This window comes from Kogia breviceps, chromosome 3, assembly GCF_026419965.1.
Source record: "Kogia breviceps isolate mKogBre1 chromosome 3, mKogBre1 haplotype 1, whole genome shotgun sequence".
NCBI lineage: Eukaryota > Metazoa > Chordata > Mammalia > Artiodactyla > Physeteridae > Kogia > Kogia breviceps.
Genome location: NC_081312.1, coordinates 100792273 through 100813935, shown reverse-complemented (window position 1 = coordinate 100813935; position 21663 = coordinate 100792273). Strand labels below are relative to the sequence as shown.

Sequence of the window (21663 nt, the reverse complement as noted above, 5' to 3'; positions counted from 1 at the left end):
GGACAGGGCTCGTCTTTGGGGCTGGAGGACACCCAGATCACCACCTGGCTCACCCGCCACACTGCCCTGGGTGCCCCTCCGAAATCCTGCCTTTACAGTGACGAGGGCAATGGTGAAGTCCACTTGAGGATGGGAGACGGGGCCCCGAAGTTCTGTTTTCCTAGGGAAAAAGGAAAAATAACACTTTGTCCAGACGACAGTTTGATTGGATTAAAAAAAGTGTATTGGATTTCCAATACTAAATAAAAACATGACATTGTTTTTCAAAAAGCCATAGAGTTTACAGCATCAACTACAGAAAAGGCCAAACAAGTGTGTACAGAAACTAGTCCCCAGCAGCCCTCCAGGTCCCCTTCCAGTAGGTGACAAGGCAACAGACACATTTGCTCCAAATCCTCCTGAAGGAAGCTGCTGGTGAGCAGCTCAACTAGGACATTACAAAACACACAATGGTTTAATTTCAAAAATCACAGGAAAATGTAAGAAAATGTATTAAACTGTGAAAAGGTGCAATACAGAATAACTTTCCTTTTTCTTAATTTAAAAAAATCCCCCAACTTTGAACAGTTATTTAAAAATAGGCCCCTCCCCCCACCCCAGTTCTGTGGCAGTATCCAGGTACCAAGGCCCTGAGGTAACCGAAGTATCAGGGTTCATGGGAGGGAATGCCCCAAATACCAAGCATGTTTCTTTGGGCAAAAGGTAAGACAGTTTCTGGGGAATCTAGCCCTCCTGGTGTCCAGAGTGTTCTGAGTGCTCTTTTCAGGATCAGTTTAAGTGCACTGGGTTTCCAGAATCCAGCCTGGCACTATCCTCCGTGACCAGCTAGCAGGGCAACAGGAGTTCCAGCATTGCACTTTTCATTGCCCCCAATTAAGAAATAGAGTTCATCTTCTAGAAAAGCAAATGTGTGATAAGACCTAAACAGGGAAATAACCAAGGTACAAAGGCAAGTGGGGCGCCTGTGTGGCCAGGGCAGAGCACAGGCCCCAGGGCAGGTGGGTCCGAGTGCCTACCGGTCTTCTCAGCAGCTGACCTCTTCTCGGCTACAGAACCAAAGCTCGATCCGCCTTCTGCACTGCCTTCCACACTCTCTTCTGGGGATTTGCTGGGGAGTAGGGGAAGATGCCTGAGGGTCAGTCCTGTATTTTTTCTTAATAGATTCTTAATATTAAACAAAAAAAAATCTCAGCTCCTTACATTTTTAAGAAAAAGCATACAAGAACCTCCTGCAAAGGCAAAGGCTTCTTGTGTGGACAGCCTCTCAGCACACCTCAGAGACCTCCTGCTGCCCTGTTCAAATCAGGGGCTTAGCTGAGCTGTTGGGATGGTGTGCGGGAGTTGGGGAGGCCGCTGTCCCTGTACACTGCTACGTACAGAACAATGTTCAGAAAGAAGTGGGGAGCCTCATTGGTGCGGCAGCCCCTGCCTGCTTCATTCTTGCTAACGCCTTCCCCACGGGGCTCTGAGGCGTGGAAGTGAGAGCTGGACTGGCTGAGGACAGGAACTAGGGAGAAGCAAGGAGTCCTACATGGGAACAAAGCTCCCTCCTTAACCTCCGACTTCCCTGAAGGGAACACACGGTAACTGCAGGAAAGGGTCTCTAACCTCTTCTCCGATTTCCCAGGAACTCGGCCAGGCTCATGCCCTGTCCTGCATCACTCCTGCAATACAGCGCCTGACTCCTCAGCGTGGACATTCTTATCAGGATATGACCAAGACACCAGGGCAGCTACATCCTCGAATCCACCTATTGCACAGAAGAAATTTTTAACTAGATCCAAATGAAACTCCAGTTGCAACTTAGTGACAATAGAGATGGACATGCCAGGACAATAAAGAAGATGCTTCCATTCTCTGCAGGCTTCTGGAAGAAAGTACAATGAATGAAACATTCACAGGACCTCAGCAGCCCCTCAATTTCCAGTTCCCAACCCCCCCAGCCCCCCCTACCCCAATACTGCAACTGCACAGAAACCAACAAACAAGTCTTTTCAATGTTACATTTCATTCAGATAGATCTGTAATCTCACAGTGATGAGAGGAGAAAGTCAGGCCTTTAATAATTATAATAAAAAAAATAAAAAAGCTTACAAACAGCAATGCAACATTTCTTCCCCCCCTCAAAGTGATGGATTAACAGCTGGTAGAGGATGCAATGACTCAGAATCAAAAATAAAAACAAAAACACAAAACAAGCCAACCCCTGGAACAACCCACACTGTCAATGACTTTCCATACATAATTCAAACAAGTAGTCAAATGTCAACCACTTGTGGAGAACACCACAGACTTCCTTGGTTTTTGATAGTGTTTTTCTTTTGAAGGTAAAATAAAATAGGACACAAATAAAATTGTACATAAATGCCAACATCTACACTCCATAAAGGCGATGCCGTCGCAGCATGAAGACACAGCCTGACCACAAAGTGAAACAGAGGTTGCACTTCTTGCCTCTTCCCTGGACACAAAATTTTGGCCCATGGTGCCCAGTCCTGCAGGGTATCTATTGGCAGGCAAAGGGAAGCTGCCTTGACATGGCGTCTTCCAGGCCGACCAGGAGAAGGCAGGCGGCCAGGCCTGGAGCTGGCCCCACGTGGGGGTGCTGGCCAGGCGGCCTGCTCACTCTGTGTTTTCAAGTGCTGTCCTCTCGTGCTCTGTACAACTCCTTGTTTTCAAGGCTAAGTCCCAAGACTTCTAGACTCAGGTCCGGAGTCATGTCCCGGTCAAGGTCGTCATGCTGTCGTGATGGCGTTTAGGTCCTTCATCAGTCCTTCCAGGTGGGCCATCTCTTTGGTCAGCTCATCTGGTTCATAGCTCTACAGAAAAGAGAACACTGTTACCAGGCAGTCCAAGCAGCCATCCAGAAGGAGGGCCCAGAGAGAGATGTCAAAGCGTCAAATGGTCAGTGACAAAACTGCCTGAGAGACTGGAACACCCAAGCCCCTGCTGGCTCGGCAGCATCAGAGGTTGCAGGATGTGCCCAAGCCAGCAACCACTCATTTCTTTCCACTGCAGAATGCCTTTCCTCCAACCCACACTGCCAGGGTCACGAGGACCTCACAGGCCAGAGGCCCCGCCACTCGTCCCTTCTAGTCTCTGTTGGACCCAACACAGTTGGTATGTCCCCTGTATCTCTGGGCCCCAAGCTCTCCTCCTAAGAGAGTCCTGTACCTGGAAATGCAGAGGCAGAACATATTTATTGGAATGTGGGAGTGAAAGATCAAGCAGAGACCCTGCTGATTTTTGTTTTGAGAGCAACCATGCAGGCACCTTCCTCTCCAGCATCCTGCTCAGGAAAAGTCATGAAGGGGGGACTAAGGGGAAAAAGAACACGTGGATGGTTCAAACCAAGACAAGAGGACTAGAGAGACAGGACACAGTTAAAAGGCAGGTGGGTGGGCTGGTGTGAGAAGCTAATCCAAGCAGATCAAACCCTCAGCACAGCCCCAGCTCACAGGAGCTGCTCAGTGCTTGCCTGATGAGTGAGTGAGCGACTCTGCCTCACACTTCTGGGCCAGCACAGAGTATCAGCGTGCCCAGCGCACTCTCAGGCCTTGGGACATGCACCTAGTCATCCTGGCGGGGCTGGTGGCCTTGCGAACTCACACTCTCGGAGTCTTCCAGCATCCTTGTGGTCTCCTGCACTTCAGGGGCACTGGGAACCACCACTGGCATAGGAGGCCGGCTCCTTCCTAAAGTCCCGATGGAGGCCGTCTTCACCGAGTGAATGTGATGATTTAGAGCTGAGGGGGAAAGGGCACCATCAGGTGTGTGGCTGAGCCTGCTCCCCAGACCTCACAAAGGTACCCAAGGTCCAAATGCTGCTAAGGGTGAGGGATGCACCCAGACCCAGGGTAGAGATCCTGCTCTGAAAAGGCACTGGAACAAGGTGGCAGGAGGGAGAAAGCAGGGCATCCAAGAGGCCAAACGTTCCATTTGGCTTTAGAAAGCTCATCTCCTAGTCCAGTTGCTCTTGAAGTGTGGTGGCCCAAGGGCCCCTGGCAGGATATCTGGGAGGTCAAAACTCTTTTCATAATAATGCCAAGACAGTTTTTGCCTTTCCATCAATGGTACAAAAGCAAAAGTGGGTAAAACTGCCCAAGCCTTAGCACAAATTAAGGCAGTGGCACCAAACTGTAAAGTCATTCATGGACATGCATACTTGCAAGTTTAAAAAGAGCCAGTTTAAGATCATTGTTAATGAAGTAGCAAAAATTATGTTATGAAATCTCAACCTTGATTACACATCTTTAAAATATTCTAAAATGGAAATATGGGTAAAATACTTCTGCTGTACACCAAAGCATAATAGCTGTCTTCAATAAAGGCACTTGTAATTGAGTTGTGAGCTGAACTGCTGCTTTCATCATGAAACATCAATGTTAGTTCAGAGAAAGACTGACACACAAACCGGTTATTCAGACTTGAGCATTGGGCAGATATTTTCTAGAAAGTATTGAATGAAGTAAAGTTAGTCACTTCAGGGAAAACAATGGACAGTATTTATTTTCAATGATAAAATTTAAGTTTAAAGTGAAAAATCAGAATTTTGAAAAACTTGTATCTGCCACCATGAGCTTGAGAGCTTCCCAATACTTACAGATGTTGGTGATATTAATGAATGTATTTTTAGATACTGTTTAACAAAATGTATCAAAATGTATCAAAATTCTGAGGATCTGTATAACTTAGTGAACCATTACTTTCCAAAGACCAACATGTGATGTTCAGTACCGCACATTCAAAGTACAAGATATATGGATTTATTGGAACAGAGTACAAATAATTATATGGTTTCTGATTCCACATTACAAACAAACCTATAAGAAACTACAACTTGTTGAGTTTTGCTGTAGTATCAAAAGAATATCCACAGTTGTCTAAAAAGGTTATAAAAATAATCTTCCCCTTTCCAACTACATATCTGTGAGGCCAGATTTTCTTCAACCAAAACAACATATTGCAACAGATTAAATGCAGAAGCAGGTGTGAGAATCCAGCTGTCTTCTATTAAGCCAGACATTAAAGAGATCTGCAAACATATAAGACAATGCTACTCTTATTTTGAAATACTTATTTTTCATGAAAAATATGCTATTTATTTTAACATGATAGATTTATTAGTTTTTTTTTTTTTTTTTTTTTTTTTTTTTTTTTTGCGGTACACGGGCCTCTCACTGTTGTGGCCTCTCCCGTTGCGGAGCACAGGCTCCGGACGCGCAGGCTCAGCGGCCATGGCTCACGGGCCTAGCTGCTCCGCGGCATGTGGGATCTTCCCGGACCGGGGCACGAACCCATGTCCCCTGCATCGGCAGGCAGACTCTCAACCACTGAGCCACCAAGGAAGCCCTATTGCTATTTTTAAATGAATAAAATAGTTTTAAAATCTGTTTTGATTTCTAATATAGTAAATAATGATAGGTACAACCCATGTGAAGAAAAGCTCTTGTGCAGCTTCAACAACCTTTAAGAGTTAAAAAGCGTCCTGAGACCAGACAGCTTGAAAACCAGTGATTTATTCTGAAACAAACCATCATAATAGAGAAAACTGTGAAAGAGTAGGAGGCAGAAAGCACGCCTTTGAGGTGAGAGGGCTTTTGTTGAGCTGGGTGAACTCGAGGAGTTAACTTTCCTTCTGCAGGGTTATTCCTCCACTCTAAGGTTCTTCCTTGCTTCCAAGTCTTGGCCTCCCTGACCCTCCTCCAGCTGACAGGAACCCTATGGAGTTAGGCAACTCTGGGAGGAGGCTGGGCAGACCAGATTTGCTGTTCATACCCATGCCACTGGCTTTTACCACCACGGACTCTGCACCCAAAACACAATTCAGAAAGTCAGTCCTTGCTCCCCATCAAATTATTCTCTGGTTTCTGTATGTTCCCAAAGGAGGAGCCTTTATACTCCCTGAGAGGGGCAATGCACCCTGTGACACTAAATTGCAGGGATAAGCTTGGAGGACATTTGCTTTGTTACTCTGCAAAGAAGAGGTGACTTGCGCCATAAGCCAGAGCCAAAGGGCTCCTCCAGTGGTGCTGCTGTCCCCACTCACCTTGCTGGGATAGTAATGGTGTGCTTGGCAATGCTGGATCATAGGTGGGAGGACCAGGGGGAGGGATTGCTGGCACAGCAAAGCTCTTCAGTGGGTGGGAAGGGCGAACGTGGGCTGTAGGAAGACTCTGGCCTGAATCTTCCTCTTGGGAGCTGGCCAAGTAAGAGGAGCTGGTAGCACCTTCAGGATCCTGGTGATCAGTACAGCATGTTTGAGACGAGGAGGCTGGCATGGTGTCAGTGCTGGGGGTGTTTCGAACAGATTCTACAGCAGGAAAGTCCAAATGTTAGCATTTATTTTACCATTGAACATATGTACATTCCAGGGTTCTGGCTACCTCTAAGCGCTCCTGAAACCAGCTCAATGAGCACTTAGGATCAATGCTAGTCCCAGGGAACATGGATTAGCACCACTGTCAAGGCTAAGTAAGAACAGTCTAATCTAAGAGTCCCGAACAATTTTGTCAACCAGATGTTGGATTTGTTTCACCTACACAACCAAGTGGTCACAATTTTACAGATTTAAAGTTCTTCTCAGTACTCACTATGGAGCACATATCAAGATTCCTGAGATGTTGTCTATTAAGATGTAAATAAGAACAAAAGGAGGGACTTCCCTGGTGGCACAGTGGTTAAGAATCCACCTGCCAATGCAGGAGACACGGGTTCGAGCCCTTGTCTGGGAAGATCCCACATGCCGCGGAGCAACTAAGCCCATGCACCATAACTACTGAGCCTGCGCTCTAGAGTCCGCGTGCCACAACTACAGAGTCCATGTGCCTAGAGGCTGTGCTCTGAAACAAGGGAAGCCACCACAATGAGAAGCGCACGCACCTCAGCGAAGAGTAGCTCCCGCTCGCCACAACTAGAGAAAGCCCGCATGTAGCAACCAAGACCCAACGCAACCGTAAATAAATAAATAAATAAGTAAATGGAAGAAGAAAAGAAAATTGAAATTTTCAGTCATTGATTGACAGTCTCAGAGACTAGCCTTTCACAGACAACATGTCTTACCACCAAGACTGGCTGGGTACCTGACAAGGACCAGCTCTGCCTGCAAGGCCTGGTGTTCACTGCAGGAGAGGCAGTGTCACAGGCCCTGCATGCTCTCTGGCTACTGTGCACACCCTCCCCAGAGCAACAGCCCCACAGCTCAAGTGAGACCTGGACAACTAAACAGTCCAGAGGTCTGTAAATGGCTTTAAGATCATGCCATGAGGTATTTGGGGGTCCAGAGAAAGAAAAAGCCTGGAGAAGGGGAAAACTCAAGAAGAACATGACAAAAATCTCAAAATATGTGAAGAGGGGTCAGAGTTGTTCTGGAAGGCAGCATGGGGGGTAGAAAAAGCACTGGCTTTGGAGTCAGATAGATCTGAACCCTAATCTCTACATACGAGCTGAGCGAACTTGGCAGTCACCAAATCTCTGAATCTGTTTCTTCACCTATAAAAATAGGGAGAATAACACATAATTCACTGAGGATTAATTAAGAAAATGTATGTAAAGTGCTAAACACAGGGCTTGAGTAATTGATAAGGTTCTTTTCTTCATAAATTACCCGAGTGCTTACTCTGAGCCAGGCACCATGCTAAGTGCTTTATGCTCATTAGCTCATTCAATTCTCCTAGTAACTCATTAGACACTGGGAGGTTAAGCACGGCTCAAGGACACAGAACCGATGGGTCAGGATTCCGAATCCCTGCCCGAGTTCCAAGTCCATGCTGCATCCACTACAATCACACTGCTCTTCCATGCCCAATACCACCCGTCCCCTGACTCTGCAGGGGCAGAAGCAGCACCAAGACCCAAGGAGACCATATGAGGAAGACCTTTCAAACAGTGTGAGCTGGTGCAGATCACCATCCCCACCCTAAGGAGGGGTCTGGAGGATACCAGCTCAGGGCCATAGGCTGTACCAGGTAGCCTGAAGGAGGGCCTCCCTTGATTCCTAGACTCCTCAACCTTATCAACGAAAATAAACCCTTTTAAGCAGTAATGCATGAGCAGCCTGCAGAAATCCAACTTTCCCTGCCTTTGTTGCTGAAATAGCAATGAATCTGTTCCCTTGGGCTCTCAGGAGATGGGCCATGGCAGTCATGAGTGCTATTCCTTTAACTTAAAGGCCTTGGGTCCCAGCAATGAGGGACTCATACACCATCCCCAAGTGTTGAGAGCCTGGCTGTGATAACCCTCCCAGGCCTAGGTCACTTTTCGTCCTTTCCAGGGGTGCGCTGAGGACCTCACTTCTTATGCTTGCTCAGGTCAGCTATCACCACACCTGGGGAGCTACTGGTCCCACCCTGTGTGATCCTGGGCCGGGTGGAAGCTGGTTAGCAAGGGTAACAAGGATGAGGAGAGAGAAAGCAGGCTCTAGCCTGGACCATGTCAGATTGTACTGGCAGATATGTTAGGTCAGCTCTGGGCACACAGGCCTACCTTGGATGTCTCAACTGCCTTAATTTGATACATACGCTTCTGAGGGCCAGAAATGATGGGAAACGTGAAAAAGGAAAAGAGGGCTGCCTACATGAATCAGAGTGTGGAGCAACTCCAGAGGGCACCAACACACTGTATTCTCTGTGAAGGGTGTGCCCTGAAATTGTGCAACACCTCTGGCACACGAGGGAAACTATGCTGTAACTAAAATTTCTGCTTTGGTGAGGGACCTACTTCTTGATTGACCTCTCAGAGTTGTCTAAAGACACACAAAGTGAACAGTGGCCGAGCGCTTGGGCAAGTGGAAAGCACGCTTTCTGCATCAGGTGGTAGTGACATAGTAAATGTCCAAGAAAAAGACACAGCCAATGCCCTCTAGAGCAAAGATGGCCCCAGACAAGGTCTAGTCATGCCAAGCCCACATCTACAGGTCTGTGGTAACACTGGGCTCTAGAAACACAGGAAAACACAACAGGAGGAGAACTTTGATCACTTCTAGATACCTGCTCTACATTTCAAATCCATCTTCAGTGGCTCCATTACAAGTTTTACCTTCTTTTATCTCCTCTGGTCATTAAAACAGAGAACCCTTTAGTGGTACAAATAGTTACTTTTCCTCTTTTCGCTTTCCTCCTGAATCCATACAGAACCAAGCTTTTATCAACACTGGACCACTTGGACGAGGGGTGGGCGAGAGCCCTATGCTTCTTGCCAACCTTCAACCCCCTCCTTGTCCAAGAGGGAGGAGGAGGGGGCTGATCTGACTGGGAAGACCCTGCCATGCACTTAGGTAGGCCCATATCCCAGCGGGTGAGGTCTTTCTGCCTTAAAAATGGAGAAATAGAGTCAGGACACAAAAACTACTTTCTAAGAGCAGGTTTGGAGGGCTGCTTTCTTGTCTGTTCTATCTGAGATTATGTCTGTGAGGCAGCCTTTGGTTCTCCATAGCCTCCTGTAGCCTGTCTTTCCCTAAAGGCAGGACCCCACACCTGGATTTGGAGGGAGGGAGAGGCCATTTTTTTTTTTTTTTTTTTTTCAGTACGCGGGCCTCTCACTGCTGCAGCCTCTCCCGTTGTGGAGCACAAGGCTCCGGACGCACAGGCTCAGCGGCCATGGCTCACGGGCCCAGCCACTCTGCAGCATGTGGGATCTTCCCAGACTGGGGCACGAACCCGTGTCCCCTGCATCAGCAGGCAGACTCTCAACCACTGTGCCACCAGGGAAGCCCAAGAGAGAGGCCAATTTTAGACATGAGTTCAAGCAGCATTCTCTAAACCAAGTAAAGGTTTGGGAGTAGATAACTTTCGGAGTTATCAGGCATCTCTTAATAAGCTTTGACCTCCATTTGATGCTTTGGGTATGTTTATAATTGATCAAAACGTAAAGGAGGAAGGGATGTTACTGGCAACCCAAGCTTCTAGCATGAAGTTTTGAGGTTCTTTTAAAATGGAATTCACTTGAAATTCCCTTATTTTCCAGAACTAGCAAAACTTAGTTCTACTAGTAACATATGTAACTATTAAAAGACAAGTTTCAAATGATGGAAAAAGAGTACACTGTATAGATGAGAAGTGGGTTTTTTTGCACCTTAAAACTGAGAAGATGGAAATTAATTTTCAATTAATGAGGAACAGTATTTATTCCATTTACTGTCCTCTCACCTTCACTTTTTCTTCCTTAAAACTGTTTTGATAAAGCTGTTTCTTAAGATTTCCAAACTGGGACATGTTAGTCTGGCAATGTATATCTTTAAATACACTGCAGATTGTTAGGCTAATTTCATATCTATTTTTAGAGATGATCTATGCCTGTGAGCCCTTTCTAATTTCGGTAATCCACTAGGCAACCTGAGGTTTACAATATGCACAAGCTCAACATGGCCACTGGCCCTGCTGTCCCCAGGTGTTGCTCTTACTTTGGTACATGACAGAAGTAAGTAATTAAGACCTAACATTGGAACCACCTTATGGCTGCCCTAAGAACCTTCCCAAGATTGGGCAAAGGCAACATCAAGTGTCTGAAAATCACCCAGAATACATTTTCCTTTCAAACTGGAGGATTAAAAATATACACAAACTGAAAATATGATGGAATTAAGATGCAAGGTGATGGAACAAGACATGGTTATGTGATTAGAGTTACGTTTTTACTAAAACAACACCTTGCCCTAAGCACTTAAAACTTAGGGGAAAAAAATGGAGTGAATTTTATAGAAACAAATTTGAGTCAGTAACAGAAACGTTATGACAAACAAATAACACTGAAAAAAATTCCAAATCGTTCTAAGCAGGGCAACTCCTCCCCATTGCAGCCTGCCGATGCTTTTCGGAATGCTTTCCGCCTGGGGCTCCATCCTCATCTCTCACCTGTGGAATTGGCCCTGTCTGAAAGGGACATGGATGTGCCAATGGGCCATGAGCTGCCCGGGTGGTAGAGATGACTGCGAGCTGGAGAAGCGAGGCTGCTGGAGTGGAAATGATGGTGAGGGTTATCGAGGGAATGGATGGGATGGGCACTAATCACAGCTGTGAATGAACACAAGACAGAGAAATGCTTAACATGCTTGCACAGACACACACAAATCACAGTTCAAGAGCAGTTACCCCGCGCCCCCCTCCCATACTGTACAACCACTTCCTTGGCTTTTTGGCAGCAGATGGCTGAATTTGGACAATTAGCCATGGGTTTTATACTTGCTTTAAAAAATCAACACACTCCTATGCATATGTCCCTAGATATACACAGAAAGAAAAAACCCTGAGGATTTTTACTAAAACGTTAACAGTGATTATTTTGTGGGGAAGAGTGGTGAAGAATTAAAAAAAAAAATTTCTTTTGGTTTATCTTTATTTTCCAATTCTTCTACAATAAATATGGATTATATGAGTTATTAAAAATATCTCCTTTCATATGTTATAAAATATAAATCCATAAGCAAACAAATGGTGGTTTGGGTATCTATTATTTTTTTCTCTTGCTTAAAAAGATATAAGTCCCTTTTCCTTTGAGTATATTCCTAATTCATTCTGTCTTTTTTTACTTACTGAATGAAGCATGAAATAGGTATTTAGGCTGAATGAATAAGTAGCTGTTTAATCAGTTTTCATCTTAAAAGGAATGCAAGTGGAACTGAACTCTTAAGGTCCAATCTAGTACTAAAAGCATGAAACACAGGCCGGGGGCACCATCTCTTCCTGCTTCCAGTCTGGGAGCTCAGCCACATCCATTCACATATTAAAAGATAAATGGATTTTTCCTAAATTGCCTCTTTCCTTCCCACACTGGCTAAGGAATTCAATTTGCTGCATTTAGCAAACAAACCCAAATTTTCACACAGATGTTCCACATACAACTTTCTATGAAGACAAAGTGCTTCTTTAATGAGGCTTCATTATCGATCCCAGAGATGCAAACAAACAAAATCAGAAGCCCAGTTGGGGTATAAACTTTTCTTAGGTACTCCCTTAGAGTAGCTGGAGAAGCAGAATGTTTAACATCAAGATAACTAGCTCTAAATCCCCCAAACAGATAAACAGGCGGGGCTGGCTAGGAACACATGGGATATTTTTATTTTTCCCTTTAAGCAAGGACTTCACAAACTTTGTGATAAAACTTAATTTGCCTTTGGAGTCTATTAAAATGTCTTGTCACCAAGAATCTCCCTAGATCTTTGGGGAGCCACTCAACATGACTTTGGTGAAAAAAATCCCAGTCAATAAAATAGAGGCCTTTATTCTGCAGCTTTCTCTTTGCCACGTGCAAACAAGCAGGTGGCACAACCAGCCAGGGACCCTGGAGCAGTGCTGCCCCTCCCCACCTCAAGGCATGGAAAAACTAATCAGGGGCTTTCCCTGCTGTCAGGGATCAGAAGCTGCAGGTGGTCCCTTGGAATAAAATACAACTTGGAAAACCTGGCTGAGGAGAGGCCTTAGGGCAGCTTGGCAGTCAGCGTCTCCTCCAGGGGAGGACAGGTAGTTTTCAGAAGTAGGGTGTTTCAGAATCAATGTTTTCCAGAATTAAGGCTAGGGTGAGGGAAAAAGCCTCCTGATTTTTATCTAGGAAGTGTAACTTGAAAGTGTTTTAGGTACAGAGAACTCTCACAAAAGAAAAACAAAGTTGACTTTAAGGCATTGCTAGTTTTTCCAAATTAAATTAAAAATGTGAAAGTGCCTGTCTAGAATACAGTTGGCAATCATTTAGCTATTAGCTGAATCAGAATCCAATGCTTCTGGTGCAAGGCCTTTGATGGAACCTCATTCTGACACCACCAAGACTTTCTCAACAGTGCTCAGACATTTAAAGCCATGGTAGGTGGATGGGGGATACAGACTCCAGGGAATCCCAGCTTGTGAAAAAGGACTGAAGCCACATGGGGAAAAGCATATCTCTAAACCTGAAGATCACAAGTACATTTGGGAACCTGGTTTCAGATTCTTGAATTAAAGAATTCACTCACCCACCCAACTGTTGAGGCACAAATTAAGTAATACTGTACATTTATGCATACTCCTTCCCACCACCAAAAAAAAAAAAAAACAGGAATGCTATCAACTAGTAAAGCACATATTTTCTGTGTAACATATTTAAAAGTAACAAATCTAGGAATAGGGTTAGTCAAATTTTACAAGTTTTAAAAATAAGCCAGTTCAGGCAAGAACTAAAGTCTTATATAAAACAAACAAGTAAGTAGTCAAGCTACCATCTTCTGATAAATCAAAAGCAACTGGAATGGAGTAATTTACTCTTTTTGGACACTTCTAAACTTGGGGACCCCATCCAGGGCACCTCTGATGAGAGGGAAACCAGTTTTCCTGGCACACTTCCAAGTACAGGCCCCTTTTTTAAAATCATGGACCCTAAGCAAAAACTACTTTGTGCAGAAATGACCTATTAGCAAATCAGCCCTTTCCCTTTCAAAGCTGATTTTTAGAATCTTGTGCAAGTAACAGCATGTGTGCAGACATTTACACTCTCAGGGATTCCACCAGTTTCCAAGTATATGGTGCCATCTTTTGTGAGTAGGATATCTGTGATTATTTAAAATCTCTGTCATTTGTTAACAGGGATGGCTAACAGTTCTGAAATGGGATATCTTTTAAGAAATGAATAAAGATCCAAAAGCTCATTTAGGTTAAATTAAAAAGTGATCTTTCAGGATTTGAATCTAGGCACCTGACAGTGTTAATGTTTACTAACCTACTGTTCAGTCCAGAGCAAATAACTTCAAGATCAAATAGTTTTTTAAACTTGATATTGGTAGGCAGGTGACTTCTTATCTCTCTAGAATGGCACAGAGGACCCTCAACTGGAAGTCCCATTGTGCCAGCTAATCTGAAAGGCTTTCCCACCTTTAAAACAGTAACAAGGGAGAAGAAACACTAGTTTAAAAATATAATTGGTCTGTCCCATGGCTTTTTGGTTTTTTAATCATGACAATTAACTTATTTTGAGTTTCAAATATTATTAAAGAAGGCTGGGCAATTTTCATGCTTATCCAAGTGAAGCATGGGTCAGAGAAGGTTGAAAAATATTGCTTTAAAAACTCCATGCTGTCCACCTGAAACTTCTCTAAAGTATAACGTCTATTAACTTAAAAAAAATTCCGCAGGTGCCTATCAACACTGATTATGTATCGGGAAGCCTAAGGAATACTGTGACATCTAGCCATCTTCAGCCCCATCTCTCCTGCAGAGACTCGATGTACTTTTAAAGAGACTGGTCACTTCCCTAATGCCAGGCAGACTTGTGGAAATTGGCTTCTTAGCTTATTTGCACTGAAATTAAAGAAGCTACTTGCAAGAATAAATATTAATTGCAAAATATGGCAAATGTTTGATACTTATTCCCTCAAGGTGCCAAAGCTTTGGTAGATTATTTTTTGTGTTAGGATCAAGTGAAGTCAAAGAGATCATTGACAGTTGTTCCCCAACATGACTGGATAGATTGGCGGCCCTCGGGAAAAGAGAAGCTTTTAACTTACGCTGGGGTGGCTGGGAGTCAAAGGGCATCATCATTTTTGGTCTCATTCCCCGCCTTCCAGCCAGTGTAGACATGCTGTCCTCTGATTCATGCCCTAGACATCAAATATGGAGGCTGGTTACAAACACGTGTGCCCTAGGCCAATGAGAAGCCTCAGCAGTAAAACATTTCAAGTGGGGGATTCAGGACTCACAAATAACAATGGGACAAGGTGTTTCTGCAGGAAGTGAAATAAAGAGGAAAATGACCATTAGCGCATTATAGGAGTCCCTGTTGAGTCAACTCAGTTGACACAATGCTGCCCTACCATGCTTCATTGCAGGTCTGTGAGGAAGAGCAGCCAGACCAAGAACATGCTGAACACCACAATGAGAGCTGGGGTCCAACTGAAGGGACGGAATGAAATGCACAGACATAGGCTACGTTGTCTCAAATGCTTGAGTGTCAGGTTGGTGAAGCACGGTGAGAGACCTAACAGAGCCAGAAGACTGCCTCATCTGGGTATAGAACCTCTCCCCCCTAACAAGCTAGCTATTCTTCATCAGAGGTTGATCCTGTAACACACATTTCTTTAAACCTAACCTCATATAGGAATCACCAAATTAAGGCAACCTTACAAAATGGAAAATCGTTTAAATGAAAATAGTCTCCAAACATTTGGGAAAAACCTGCACCTCTATATGAATTCCGCCTTTGATGGATGTTGCTGTCCATGGAATTGTCAACTGGTGTGATATCTTGAGAATTACGAGGAATTGGAGTATCAGTCATGATGGGGTTTGGGTCTGGAGACTTATCAATGGGTTTCAGCTCCAGTCTCTCATGATGGATCCAGAGGTCTGGGGGTTTGACATCTTTGGAGTTCCCTTTGTACTTGTGGGAGCCATTCACTGATTTGCAAGCAGCTCGTTTCCTAGGTACAAAATTAAGAGAATTTTTAAAAGTAACTCTTGAATATTATTAGTCAAAAGGTTTGAATGATTAAAACTTCCCTTCTGAGAGATGCTTCAAGCAAAATCAGAAACAAACAAGAAAAACAGAGTCAAGAAGTTTCCTTCTGGGCTTCCCTCATGGTGCAGTGGTTAAGAATCCGCCTGCCAATGCAGGGGACACGGGTTCGAGCCCTGGTCTGGGAAGATCCCACATGCCGTGGAGCAACTAAGCCCATGCGCCACAACAACTGAGTCTGCGCTCTGGAGTCCGTGAGCCACAACTACTGAGCCCATGTGCTGCAACTACTGAAGTCCGTGCTCCTGGAGCCTGTGCTCTGCAACAAGAGGAGCCACCCCAATGAGAAGCCTGCACACCGCAACGCTCGCTGCAACTAGAGAAAGCCCATGCGCAGCAGTGAAGACCCAAGGCAGCCAAAAATTAAAAAAAAAAAAAAAAAGTTTCCTTCTGGGAATAGTAAGTGTATCTCTGCTTTGTCCACATATATTTAGAGGTATGTACATGGGCATATTTGAATATTTCCTTGTGACTTTTCTTTTGAGTATAAACAGATTAGACAGCATTTTTGAATCAAATAATCTCTAAAGCAAAAGGTTTCTCCCCAAGTTTCCAATCAATAGAGAAAGGACACCGTTAACTAGAAATATAACAATGGAGTAGACATAGAGTCTGCTTATAAAGGAGGAAGGGAACAACATTTCAGGTAACTCAAACTAGGACCACCAACTGGGTAAAGTCAAGAATGGGGATGACAGTGTTGACTTTTCTGTGCCTTAGTTTCTCCATTAAGTCACTCACCCAACTCAATAAGCATTTATTAGGTACCTGCTATGTCAGGTCCTATGCTGGACTGCTGTATGCTCAGCACTTTTGGCCAAGTGAGGAAGACAGACACTGAACTATTATTTTAAAATGTTCTGAGCTTTACGAAATGCCAAGTGTTATAGTAACCTCTTAATAGCTGGACATACAATGGACAGGAAAAATGTGAAGGAAAAAGTGACATTTAAGCTAAGACCTAAATGGGACAGGGCAGAAGGTGCATTCCAGGTGGTAAAATCAGATTATGTCAGAGCCCTGAAGCACAGAGCAACAGCCTGGTGTGTTAGAGGGAGTGTAAAAAGTCCTGAGTGGTGGGAGCGTATGAACCATGGGGAGAATGATATGAAATGATGCTGGCAAGATGGGCAGGGATTAGATCATAAAGGGCTTTTAGAGCCACGCCAAGAGTCTGAAGTTCCCTCTATGAGTAAAGAGAAACCCCTAAATGGTTTTAAGCAGGAGAGTAAGGAAATGAACTCTGAGTTAAAAATTTAAACCAACTGGGATGTGAAGAACGGATTTGAGGGGTAGCGGACAAAACAGGAGGGCAGTTAGGATGCAACTGCAATAATCTCAGCCATGACTGATGGTGGCCTGGGACAGTGAGAATGGAGGAAAAAGAGACTTGGCGGTTATTTAGGAGCCCAAAATGACAAGACTTGGTGAAAACATGGATGTGGGAAAGGATAGGAATAAAGAAACAAGAGGAATAAAGGATTATGCTGAGGTCTCTGGCTTAAGCCATTTACTAACACTGGGGAGAAGCAGGTTTGACAGAAAAGATTATAAATTGTTTTGGACATGCTAAGTGGCTCTGAGACGCTAAAGATGAAACATAAAACAGTTAATTGGTTCTGAGACTGAGGCAAGCCTGAGACTCAGAAAAGAGAGGCCTTGGCTAGAGAGAGAAATATGGGAGTATCTGAAATTCAGAAGTAAATGAAGCCAAAGGAGCAGGTATCACTAGGAGAGAGCGTAGAAGGAGAAGAGAGTAATTCCAGGACCAGGCCCTGAGGAATGTCTGTATTTGATGGCTGAGTAGATTGGAGAGGCTGCGAAAAAGAACACACAATCACGGAATACAAGAGAATGTATTCAAGAGAATGTTTCAAGAAGGAAGGAATATTTGACTGTTAAGTGTTGAGAGATTAAGATAAGGACTGAAAAATTTCCTTTGGCTTTAGCAGTATGGAAGTCACTGGTGACCTCAGCAAAAGCAATTCTGCTGAAGCAGTAGGGGCAAAATTTGGATTAGAAAGGACTGAAGCATGAATGGGCAGTGAAAAAATGGACAAGTGAGTGTAGACAAGTATTCAAGAAATTTGTGGTGAAGGGAAAGATAGAGATTTGTAAGTGGTTGGTGGTAAGGACCATGCAACAGAGGAAGGGTTATAATTATTTCTTAAGATAGAAGAAGTTTGAGCACACTTACATGCTGAAGGGGCAGAGCCAACAGAAAGTGAGAGGTTAGCTGTGCTGGAGAGAGGGACAACCACAAGTACAAGGTCTCAGAAAGCAGGAGATGCTGGGATCCAGACGCTACGTGGCGAACTGGTCTCCAACAGGAGGAAGGGGGAGAAAATGATTATTCCCAACATGGAAGGGTTTTTAGATTTGATGGTGGAACACTGAGGTAGTTCTCATCTGTTGAGAGTGAGGGGGCTATAGAGGGATGTGCTGAGAAACTACAAGAGGCTAGACTCTAAATACTCTGTCAGCTTTGAGGTTGTAGGAGTCTATAAACAGCTACAGTTGAAATGGGAGGTGCCTCAGGTATTAAAGAAAAGTACTGAGAAAAGCTCACGTATTTTCCATGGTCAATGGAACACCTGGAAAGCAGGTCACTGGGGGAGGAGGAGGAGAAAGCTCTATGAAGATTTGATACAATTCTTTTAACCAAAGGATGCAAATTATAGGACCTGAAGATGCAAATACAGAGTACAGAGCCTATTACAAACTCATTTTCCTACCTCGCAATCTGAAGACTAAGTACTTTATTTTTTATTTACTTTGAATTTTAAATCCCCCAAAACATTAAGGAATTCTGTCATTTTGTTTTTTCAGATTCTTTTAAATAAAGATCTCAAGATGTCTACAACTAGATGTAAAATCAAGTTCATAAAGATAAATGGGAAATGCTGAAAAAGAAGCTTATAGAAAAGTTGTAGCATAGAAAAATGTAATCTCTGAGGTTTTAAAGAGAAACAGTTTTCTACAATCAAAGGTAGGCAGGGAAAGCTGTAAGAGGCAGCAATCAAGAGGCTTATAAAGGGAGCCCCCATTCTCTTGGAAAAATGATGAATGTAAGCTATAGAAAGCTATTTTATTTGGGCAAAAGAAAGATTAAAAACATCACATAACCTACAGAAAATGACATAAAGCCATTACTAGTAGCAGTTAGATGGTAGCTTGTACTTGCCCTCTATTTTGAAAATAAACAGATTTATCGTTATTAAATACATGCATCCTTGCCTTGGGCAGACCAGGTCTGATGATCACACAGACATGAATTTCTCTTTTCTCTTTATGGAGCAATACCTCCATCTTATGATCCTTTAGGAAACTGCAACTAAAGTTGTTCTATTATCCATACTGTGTTTTTGCTATTAGGGGTAACTCAAGAATCTCCTTTTTTATGGCATCTGTCTTGCTGGCCAGAGATAGGAGTAGAATATGACCTAGGGTCAAGGATTCTCTCAGGTTCAGGAGTGTAGGCTGTTATCAAGCACCATTTTATGGAATCACCTTGCTATCTCCTCTAGACAATTAGCCGCAAGCCTCAAAATCCCAGAGGAGTTCAGAGCTAGCAGCCACCTGACCTCTCTGCTAATGTGATATGCTGATTATAAGTAATCCTTTCTCGTTCATTTAATCAATACATCTCTCCACCGCATTCCCCCCACCCCACCTCCTGCAGTCCCAACCTCAACTTCTACACTTGGTAGCACTTCTTTAAAAATACTCTTAAGCTTAGATTTAGAGTCTATGGTCTATGGTCTCTGTCCATCTCAGATGACACTTGTGCCATGAAATTCCACAAACTCCTGTGCATCTGGTTCACTGTGTCCACAGAGACAGACAGTCTTCCAAAGGGGCCCCCAACAAGGCTGGACATTGTCCACTTTCCTCTCCAGATCAATTGTCTACTTGGCTCTGTGACTTGAGAGGTTGAATTAAATGAACTATATCTACATGGTAACTCTGTCCCTGGCTTCCAGTTGGTTTGGCAGGTAGAATGCACAGGCAAGACACTGGAAGGTAGGAGGTATTTTCTCTCCTGCCCCCTCACTGCTGGTCTAGAGGTTGGCAGTAGTTACAGTCCTACCACCCCACACGGCTCTTGTCACAAGCCCTCTCTTGATGCTTCAGATCCCTGAAAACAGCTCTCTCATCAGAAAAACCCCTTGCCCTTTTAAGGGTGACAGTGGCCTATCACTGCTGCTGGCCCTTGAACACTGCTGCCTAACACTAACCCCACCTAGGACATTGTAAATGGTCCCTTCATTAAAGCCTCCTTCACCCCCTTTCAGCGTGCCACTTCTTTCCTGCCAGGACCCTGAATGATACACACTTAATAAGAGAAACCATTCTGCATTTCCTTTAAAAATATTTAAAACGTTGCTTTTCACATATTCTATGTTTTAACTCTGTGCACAACTCCAGATACAGAAGTCACATAGAAGCAAAAGAATACATACAAAAAAATGTATGGGCTACAACTGGGGCTCCTTACTTTTTCTGGTGAGAAGTGGTACGCCTGGTGCAAAAGACAGCGATGATCACGACCACCACGATGGTGATGACGCCAACGGAAACGATGATGACCAGCAGCATGTTACTGTCTAGAGGAGAGGTGGGGCTTCCATGAGGGCTGTTACTGCCTGGAAAGGGAAAACCGTACGCTTGCTAGTGTTAGAGAATTCTAGCATAAAATCAGGCTACAGAACCGTCATGTGAGTATAGATACTTCTGTGAGCTTCTTGATAACAGTCATCACCGTGCCTTGTATAAAAGTGCCTCATGGACATGGCCATTTCCACTAGATTATGAAATCTAGAGAGCGGAGTTTCTTCCCTATGCACAGTACCTTGCACAAAGCTGGTGTTCAATAAAAGTTTCTCAAGTTATACTGAACACTATGCTTGGACAAATAAGGGGGTCTGTCTCCTGGTGTCTTATGTTGTATGTAAATTCATTTTATAAAGAACCATTTGTGAATCATTTTGGTTTTCTGACTTGCAAAACTATTTTAAAAATGTACATTCATAGAAAACAAAAGGTTTTTTCCAACATATAGATGTCTGCCATCACAAAAAAATTACTTGAAAAATAATATCTCTCTTTTTATAAATACAGTCTATACAGAGTCAATTTTCTTATTCAGTTTCAGGAAAAAGTAACTCTGTACCTCTGCATTAATTTGATAAATATTTATTGAGTGGTTACTATGAGCCAGGCATTGTTCTAGGTACTAAGGATGCAACAGTGAACAACAAAGGTAGGGGTGGGGGCAGACAATAAACAAATAAGAAATTATTAGTTTGTAATAAGTGCTATGAAAAAATAAAATGAAGGTATATGATACAGAGTGACTGGGTGGCTATTTTAGATTGAAAATGGGAAAAGCTTCTCTGAGGAGATGGCATTTGGGCTGAGATTTGAATGACATGAATGACCCCACCATACAAAGACCTGGAGGAAGAACATTCTATAGAGAGGGAATAGCTAGTGGAAGGATCCTATGGCAGGAATGAGCTTGGCATGTTCAAGAGAAAGGCAGCCAGTATTGCTGAAGCAAAGAAAGATATGCGAAGTTAGAGAGAAGGAAGTGAGCAGAAAAAAGATGAAGGTGAGGCTGGAGAGGTAGGCAGAGGCCACATCATTTAGGACCTTGAAGAAACAGATTTTCTTCTTCTTCTTCCTATTATTGTTCCCTCATTGCTCACAGGATGAGGCTCAGCTTTTTATCAAGGCCTTTTGTAGTCTTGCTCTTCCATTTTCTGAAACATAGTTCTTTGCTTCCCACCTCGTTATAAAAGTTATATTATATTATATATAATATAATTATATTATATAATTATATAATATAATTATATATTATATAAAAGTTCATATTATAAAATATGGGAAATCCCTCTACACAGATCTAACCACCATGGATATATGACATCTTTTCTTCTAGTTACTCTCTCTTATTGCCCTAACAATCAAAGCTGTACAATAATAGGATGAGCTGTTTTGCTTAACTATTGCTAGTGACTAAATATTTAGTCACTAGAAGAAGTACTTAAGAAGAGTCATCCTACCCGTCTGGGATGTTGGGGAAGAAATTCCTACCATGAAGGTATGGCCTAGGAACCTGTGTTCTTAGAAAAGCCCCTAAAGTGATTCTCATATACAGCCTGGCTTATAAACTTATGATCTAAT

At 43.5% G+C, this 21663-nt stretch overlaps 1 protein-coding gene across 19 annotated transcripts in view; it reads right to left on the bottom strand.

Annotated features, from left to right (window-relative positions):
• Nucleotides 1-200: 200 nt before the first annotated feature.
• NEO1 (neogenin 1) overlaps nucleotides 201-21663 on the bottom strand; it is a 248708-nt gene continuing 227245 nt past the window's right edge. For 6 of the 19 annotated variants that reach the window (XM_059055975.2, XM_067029313.1, XM_067029314.1 and 3 more), the window contains 7 exons: nucleotides 19970-20117; nucleotides 15138-15376; nucleotides 14465-14557; nucleotides 10851-11009; nucleotides 6050-6313; nucleotides 3610-3746; nucleotides 201-2819 (listed from right to left, as the gene is read on the bottom strand). In XM_059055975.2, the coding sequence (XP_058911958.1) occupies nucleotides 2736-2819; nucleotides 3610-3746; nucleotides 6050-6313; nucleotides 10851-11009; nucleotides 14465-14557; nucleotides 15138-15376; nucleotides 19970-20117 (1124 nt within the window). In that variant the 3' untranslated portion in view covers nucleotides 201-2735. The remainder of the gene's footprint in view (nucleotides 2820-3609; nucleotides 3747-6049; nucleotides 6314-10850; nucleotides 11010-14464; nucleotides 14558-15137; nucleotides 15377-19969; nucleotides 20118-21663) is intronic. The other 13 variants (XM_067029327.1, XM_067029319.1, XM_067029321.1 and 10 more) reach the window with 5 other exon arrangements.